Source organism: Magallana gigas, chromosome 8 (assembly GCF_963853765.1).
Source record: "Magallana gigas chromosome 8, xbMagGiga1.1, whole genome shotgun sequence".
Classification (NCBI taxonomy): Eukaryota; Metazoa; Mollusca; class Bivalvia; order Ostreida; family Ostreidae; genus Magallana; species Magallana gigas.
In genome coordinates this window covers 32,849,042-32,857,987 of record NC_088860.1, presented here as the reverse complement: position 1 = coordinate 32,857,987, position 8,946 = coordinate 32,849,042, and the positions used below count along the sequence as shown (strand labels likewise).

At 33.8% G+C, this 8,946-nt stretch overlaps 1 protein-coding gene across 2 annotated transcripts; it reads right to left on the bottom strand.

Moving 5' to 3' along the window:
* Positions 1-3,297: 3,297 nt before the first annotated feature.
* On the bottom strand, positions 3,298-8,014 carry LOC136270870 (integrase/recombinase xerD homolog). Of its 2 annotated transcripts, XM_066069742.1 has the most exons (4): positions 6,960-8,014; positions 4,341-4,455; positions 3,855-3,974; positions 3,457-3,649 (listed from the first exon to the last, which is right to left on the bottom strand). In XM_066069742.1, exons 1-4 carry the CDS (start codon positions 7,323-7,325, stop codon positions 3,597-3,599), a joined length of 654 nt encoding a protein of 217 aa, XP_065925814.1. In that variant the 5' UTR covers positions 7,326-8,014; the 3' UTR covers positions 3,457-3,596. The 2 variants fall into 2 exon arrangements, with proteins under 2 accessions (XP_065925813.1, XP_065925814.1); XM_066069741.1 differs by having other exon boundaries at positions 3,298-4,455.
* Positions 8,015-8,946: the final 932 nt, after the last annotated feature.

The following is an 8,946-nucleotide window of genomic DNA, read 5'->3' as shown; positions in this document are numbered from 1 at the left end:
ATTATAAGCGGGTAAAAAAAAAAACCATCCTTGATTGTCAATTAAATAATACACGATCTGAAGGAATGTCTATAATCATTGCATAATATGGCAACGTGTCGAAAATAGAAATTTCAAACACAGCTAGCTGTTCCTGGTTTTTAAGCTAGTAGAGTGATCTAAGACCATGCAAAAAAGTACACCGACTTAATCTATAAATAAAGATATTTCCTGAACCCTAATGTATAAACAACCATCAGAGACAAATATTTTTTTTTCTTTGCGGTGTTTATATAGAAGAGTATTTCGAATTAAAAATTCCCTCCTTCGGCATTTTAATGAAATATCAAGTTCAAGTTCAAGTTCAAGAAATATCAGCCTATTTTTGTTTTTTTTGCTTTGCTCTCTTGACGCAGTTATCAGTCATGATGACTGCAGACAATCGAAATCTAATTATACCGAGGGGAGTTCGACCGGATTACTTGTTTTTCATTGTCAGTTTGAAAAAAAAAGAGTTACACTCACGAGCTAATGCGGCCTTGAGCTTGCTTCTTTCAGATACACAGCTAAAAAAATTTCAGTCTTTTTTATATACTGAGAATGATTAATCTAGGTATTTCTATTTCTTTAGAAGAAACATGAATGCCAGAAATCTTTAAGTTACAAGTAAGTTTTTTTTGTATTTTACCAATGAAATTTAAAAAGGAGATACGTAGTTTTTTTTCAATGTAGATAATTAAAGTTTATGTCATGTTTTTTTTTATGAATTTGTGTATTAAAAATGGTATTCCATATTTTAACCACAATGACAATTGGCAAATGTTAGATTGTTAAATTAAGTTACATTAAAAAAAAACAACTTTCAAAAAACAGAATAAAATGTGATTTGAATGAAACGTTTATCATTTCTAGTGAATGTATATTACATGTGTAAACAAATACATGGCAAAAATTGTAAAACTGTAATCTCACTTATTACTCTACGTTTGTACATGTATTAAGAAAAATTGAAAGTGCTTTTTGCCAAAAAAAGATTGCACTTGGAACAAATATACTCCACGAATAGACACAGCCAACGCATCCAATGAAAGCAAATCGCGAAAAAAGAAACCCTTTCAAAAGAACGGCTCTGATGTAAATAGTATTTTTATACAGAAATAACACACCATGATTCAAAGATTTGATATCAGACGGCGTTAAAACATTTCAGACCGACTGTCCCACTAACATACAAGATGATTATCGGTTTATGACAAAATCCTTGCATAGCTATTCATTAGATGCCAGGAATCACGCGCAAAAAAAGGAACTACTGAAACGTTAGAACCATCAATAAGACGTACGTGACCAGGAAAAAACCCGGGAGAAAGGGATTGCCATTACTTTAAAAGAACTGAAATCTAATACATTTCTGAATTCTGAATGCACTGTGTGTTTGAATTGTGTGTTTTAAAAAAGCTTTAACATAGGGAATCACAGATTACAGAGCTTACCGAGACATCAGCTTTACGAGAATACCACTTTGATCAACATGTATATCCTAAAAATCAGATTTAATGGTCTTTCATACTAAAATATTGGATGTTGTAGCATGGCTTAACACAATATTATATGTTGTTATACTTTCATGTTAAATACTGAAATCTGATTGGTTAAGACGCAGTTAATAATATTTACTATTACCCTCAGCGTTAGCAACGCACTTGGCAACGGGTAACATTAAAAAATGTTACATGCGCGAAAATCATGCGCGTACGGTTCGCTGTAGAATTCACGTTATTCCTATATAAAAGCAGTAAAATTTTCTTAAAAATTTTAAAAAAGACATTCAGTATAACAAAATAAATAGTGCCTGTTTGGGAGGATAACAGTTGAAATTGACACCCCTCGATAACCATTGTCAACCTCCGCTTCGCGTCGGTTGACAATGGTTTTCTCGGGGTGTCAATTTCAACTGTTACCCTCCCAAACAGGCACTATTTATATAATATCAATGCATGCACTATTAATCAATAAATTACTTACGTATGATACTTGGGTCATTTGATATAACATATTGTTATACTTTCATGTTAAATACTGAAATCTGATTGGTTAAGACGCAGTTAATAATATTTACTATTACCCTCAGCGTTAGCAACGCACTTGGCAACGGGTAACATTATATAAATAGTGCCTGTTTGGGAGGGTAACAGTTGAAATTGACACCCCGAGAAAATCATTGTCAACCGACGCGAAGCGGAGGTTGACAATGGTTTTCGAGGGGTGTCAATTTCAACTGTTATCCTCCCAAACAGGCACTATTTATTTTGTTATACTGAATGTCTTTTTTAAAATTTTTAAGAAAATATTACTGCTTTTATATAGGAATAACGTGAATTCTACAGCGAACCGTACGCGCATAATTTTCGCGCATGTAACATTTTTTAATGTTACCCGTTGCCAAGTGCGTTGCTAACGCTGAGGGTAATAGTAAATATTATTAACTGCGTCTTAACCAATCAGATTTCAGTATTTAACATGAAAGTATAACAATAAAAAATGTTACATGCGCGAAAATTATGCGCGTACGGTTCGCTGTAGAATACACGTTATTCCTATATAACAGCAGTAAAATTTTCTTAAAAATTTTAAAAAAGACATTCAGTATAACAAAATAAATAGTGCCTGTTTGGGAGGATAACAGTTGAAATTGACACCCCTCGAAAACCATTGTCAACCTCCGCTCCGCGTCGGTTGACAATGGTTTTCTTGGGGTGTCAATTTCAACTGTTACCCTCCCAAACAGGCACTATTTATATATTATTCAATATGATACTCTATTGATGCAATATGATATTGTATCACACGGTACGATATTGTATATGATATGTTATCATATGATACGATATTGTATCATGTAATACGATACCATATTGTATCTAATATTATGAAATCGTATACTATGACATCATACCATATAAAATGATATTTTATCTAATGATGATATTGTAATATATGATATTTAGATATTGTATCATATAATACGATATTGTATTATATGAAACGATAATGTATCATATGATATTATATATGATACAGAAAAAATATTATGCAACATGGTATCATATCACATTATAAAATATCATATAATATAATTTTAAATCATATCAAACATGATAAATATATTTTATATAATATACATAGGATCTCTCATGATTTGCAATGGTATAGGACTTTTATCCAACGAATTGTGTAACAGGAGTTGAATAAAAGTCCTTATATATCATTGCAAATCATGAGGGATTCTTTTTATCACGTTTTATGTTCTCTTTCGCTTCGCTCAGCCGAACATAAATTATTTCCTATTCTAATAAAATAAAACAAACACATAATATAGGATAGACGTAGTTAGCCATTTCGAAAAACAAACGTCGGGTGATGACTGTAAAGTTGAATAATTTAATACTACATGAAATTAATACATTACAAACCAAGATTTTTTGAAACTGACAAAATATTATTAATATTGTCTTTAACGTAACCATCCTTCGCAGTCTCACTTCTCCATCTTCCATGAGCTTTAAACAACCTGTCTGGAATGTCCGCATTAGCAGCTGCCGTTGCCCCTCCTGACCTTAGGGAATGAAGTCCGAATTTTCTAGGTTCTTCACCGACTTCTGATAACGCTCTTAAAAAAATCTCTCTCATAGATGTATAAGATAAAGGTTTATCAGCAAGAGACAATTTATAAGATCTGCTGTTTCTGAAAAACCTAACAGATCTAAAAATAAATTCATCCGCATGAGTTCGAATGTCAGCCAGACGAAGATAGTCTTTCAAACACTGATAAGGACAAAAAGGCGAATTGGATTTCGCTATATGAACAGAATTACCTCTCCTGTATATATCGGTCTTTGAGCTCCTGATCTTGATTTCAACATACTCATCATGGAACTTAATGTCCGAACTTTTAATGCTGCACAATTCACTTGCTCTAAAAAAGCCTGCATATCCTAAAACACATATTAATCTGGTGCGTAAATGACACAAGTTATCCATGTCATTTTTTGATTTGAAGATTTTTTCAATAATGTCAATAGTGATAGGTTCCTTCTTATTAACAAACGGTTTAGCCAAAATGCGTCTTCCACCTTCCGCAGTAAGTTTCACCAATTTTTCATAACATGGATTAGGAAATAAATTTTTGTCATGATACCACTGAATAGCATAAATAGTAGCAGTCAGAACAGAAGAAGATGAATTAGCTTGAACCAAAAAGGAAATATAAAGTGAAACCGTAGATGCCGATGCCGGCAGCGAGTCAAGATCATACATTTTACACCAGTTTTGAAATTTGGAAAAATAAGTTTTATATTTACGCAAGGTGGAGTCCGATTTAGATGCATCTATTAAACTAGGAATCTGTCTAGCCAACAAAGCGATTGGTCCATCCATGTGTATATTTAGTTCATTCCAGTGTGAATGAGACAAAGACTGAAATAACAAAGAAAAACAGTAATTAACCTTTTAATAACCGCAAATTTTCAGACATATTTCAGTAACGAAAATATGTGTAAAACGATAGCAAAAATAATCATTGAAAAAAAACAAAAAACAAAAACACCAAATTAATTCATCTACATGACAGAACAGAAACTCAATAAAAAAAACAAACCATAACTGAAACTAAGAAGTTGAATAATCTTTCAAATACAGTTCTGTTGGTTCTAAATCTAACAGCTCACAGTTCTATTGTCTCTCAGCTTACGCACAAAGTTCTTTCGGCTCCCAGCCTGGCACAAAGTTCTTTCGGCTCTCAGCCTAGCACAAAGTTCTGTTGGCTCTCAGCCTAGCACACATTCTTGTTGACTCTCAGCTTATCCCACTTTTAAGTTGGCTCTCAGCCTATCACAAATTTAAGTTGGCTCTCAGTACAGGCTCCTGATTACAAAAAAGCTTTACGCTAACTAAAATTGCAACAGACAACAACAAAAAAAAACAAAACAAAACAAAAAAAACAATAATATTCCAGGTACCTCATATTTGCCGAATCACGATACATGTAATTACTGGCAATTCAATTTTAAAACCAAAACATTAGACATGAACTTAGGTTGTGCAAAAATACTCTTACCATCAGAACCTGGTAAGAAAAAATTTCTTGGTTTAACATACTCATAGTAATCAACCACGAACGCTTTAAAATGTCCAACACCATCAACCAGCAAGGGCCAAAAGCAAGAAGAAGTCCACTTAGGAACAACAAGAGTTCCCTTGGCTCTACAAAGAAGCATGTGGTTTATTACAGCAGGCACCATACAAACCGGAGGTACAATCCATGCGTTGAAGTCCTTCCAATTGAAAACCAAGGCATCAACACCGGAAGTACCAGGTGTCCAAAACTTACTAAAAAACTTAGTCACTTTGAAATTATTACAGTCAGCGAATAAATCTACATCATAGGGTCCCCATTTATTATTAAAAAATTGAAAAACTGTGTCTGAAATGGACCAATCATCATAGTCATACATTTTACTAAAATAATCAGCAACTTCATTTTCTGATCTGGGTATCCACTCAGCTTCTAATGAAATTTGATTTTGAATACAATTGGAAAAAATGTTTATAGCAATGTCATGTAAACTTTTCTTCATGCTTCCGGATTTAATAATTTTAACAATATTTTGATTGTCTGTGTACAATTTTACAGTTCTATTTCTAATCTTACTAATCAATGAAACAATAGTTGTCTCAACTGCTTTCAATTCACGAAAAGTAGAACTTTGCAAACTTTCTTCAGGTGTCCACATTCTATGCACAATGCTGTCCGCACACTCCACTAAAAACCCAGCTCCGGCGAAATTGCTTGCATCAGTATACACAATCCTTTGTGGAATAAAAATATTATTGAAAAAGCATTTGGACGGTAACTGTTCTAAATTGTTCAACCAAAAATATAACTCAGTTTTAATTTCGTCCGTCAAAACAATTTTACAGTCCCAGGTTACAGAATTTGCAATGACCATATGCATAACTCTTGTCATTAAAGAACAAATATTTCCTAAACTAGGTTGGAAAGATGTTAAAGTACCTGTAACACTAGCTAAAACTCTAGGAGTTAAACTGGCAGGTCTTAATACAATACCCCTTACTATTTCCAAAAGTTTAGATATTTTATGCTCAGGTATTGTCAAAGTACCTGAAGATGTGTCCCAAATAAAACCAAGCCAATCAAGAGAATTATGAGGCTCCCAAATACTCTTTTCTGTGTTTGTAATAAAACCTGCCTTTCTTAAGTCTTGCTTAACATTGTTAGACATAATTTGACAGGATTCATTACTAGACGCAAATCCAAAACCATCATCCAAATACACCAATATTCTATAACCCTTCTCTCTCCAATGTTTCACTAAAGGTTTTAAAAGTTGTGTAAAAATGAAAGGGGCTGAACTCAATCCAAAAGGCAAAACAGAGAAACAATAATGAGTTTCTTTCCAGCAAAATCCTAGATATTGAACATGAAATGGATTAATATCCAAATGATGGTAACCACTTTTTAAATCAAATTTAAACATGCAATCGTTTACCTTGCAATATTGTATGGCATTTTTAACACCTTCTAATTTGAACCTGTCTTTGCGCACACACTTGTTCACATGACGTAAGTCTAGAATAAGTCTTTTCTTACCTTGAGAATTCTGTGCTACTGATAAAGGATTGACAACAGTAGGAGGAAAATCACATTTGGTGATAATACCTTTATGAAGCAAAGAATTAATTTCAAGATCCACAAAGTTCTCATTGTCAGAAGCAGACTTATTGTTTAACAAAACAATAGACCTAGGAATACATTCAAATGGAATAGAATAACCGTAAGTTATAGTATCTATGATAAATTGATCAGCATTCAATGTTCTTTTCCAAAATTCAATGTTTTTTACTAAGTTGCCTTTAACTAAATTGTCATTATCTATATCTTGACCCAAAACATTGCATACCAGATTACTGTCTATCTGCGGCTGTACTCTGGGTCGTTTGTGTTGCTGTTGGTTTTGTAATGCCTTGAGCTCTTCTCTTAAGAGGGCAGTTGACGCTCCAGTGACCGAAGGCATTGCAGTAAAGGCATTGATCCGGTTGGACTCTGAACGGAGTGTTGATTGCGTCGTTGGCATTGAGGTTTCTCTGGTAGGGCGATATTCTTGAGGATTGAAATTTACTGCGATAGCCACGAAAAGGATTGCTGTTAATGTTAGAATCAAACCTCTTACGTTTGGCCCTCTGCTCTGCCTGCCGCAAGCGTTGGCTGTCTTCAGAATTGTCAGTGATAGGGTCATCCTTGTACTCTCTAGCGACGTCCCAACCATACTTGTCAGCTATCCTGATAACTTTCTGTTGTTCTTTAATTTTGCTAATTGATTCAACAATAATTTTATGAGTATCATCAAGGTCACCACGTTGAACAAGTTTTTCTATATTTTCGAAATTTTCTTTTAATTCCGACAGGAAATTAAATCTTTCTCTATGATGAGATAATTTAAAATCAACGTTCTTATCTTTTACAATAGAGGTGGATGTCCTTGACTCCAGTTCTCGTAAGATAGTTTTCTTATTTTCTGCAAGGGCTGTGTCAAGTTTATAAGCAAACAGCTGGTACGCTTCAGCATTAGACAAATCCGCATTCCCAGGTCTGGATGGTCCTCCTCGAGACTCTCGGGCAGGTGAGCTCACTTGGCCTTCACTAGCACGTGGTAAAAAACGAATTTCCTCTGCGTCGGACATCAGAACTTGTCAGTCGTGTGGCTAACTAATGTCGAATGATTATTCTGACCGATTCCTGGTTTTAAATACCCTAGAGCCCAAGTACCCATAAATCGCTACGATACATGATATAGTACTTATAATATAACACACACGACTGAAACGTTTAAATACCCAGAATTATCCAGCGTGAGTGGCCGTGTGGAACATACGATGGCTCAACAACCAAAACATCTCAGGCTCGAACCCAACAGACAACACTTATATTTTTACATTTAACCTAAAAGAAATTTATTTACCAAGCCTTTTGTTAAACCTCAATTATTTCAATAAAAATTATAATTGAAAGCTGCACAAAACATTTTATAATTGAAAGCTGCACAAAACATTTACCTCAAGACGTTTACAACTTTATGCACGGAAGAAAGATCCTTAAAGATTAACGAACATTCAATTTTCAGGCACATTTTTACCAATTCATGTGCAAAAAAATAAAACTGCATTAAATGCTTCACATTTACAACTCTACACTTTTCAACTGAATTGTTTCGTTACTTTTTCATTCTACGTCAATCATCCGCCAGACGTTTATAATGTACATATACGTACATATTGTTTAATCATGATGTCATGTGGCGTAAAAGCACAGAGGAACATCAAAAATTTATCCTATGAGTGATATCCACCGTATCCTGAGATAAACATGATAATATATCATATAATACAATATTATATCATATCAGATAATATTTTACAATGTCATATATCATAGCCTAGGATACAATATCATATGACACAATCTCATATGATACAATATCATATGCTTCAATATCATATGCTACAATATCATATGATAAATATCATACGATTCAATATCACAGGAATAGTAATCATGATGATATATCTAATTACCAACAATCACATCCATCGAGCAAGTTTTGAGTGAGGTATGCAGAACAAGATTTTCATAGCATCCTTGATAATGGAGATCAGCCCCTGTATCTACCTGTATCCGAGCTAGCATCATGTCTCATCAAAAGTTAGATGGACCATGAATTGTAAGTCAGGATAAATTTTTTTTTTCCAACAATCAATTCAATCTGTATTTAATGACTAGAGAAACTTACACCTGCTTCAGCATCAAGATAATCAAGATCAAGCTCTGTATCTGAAGCTATCACTATTTACACCCCTAAAATATATGAACTGTTTTAGTCTGACTAGGTA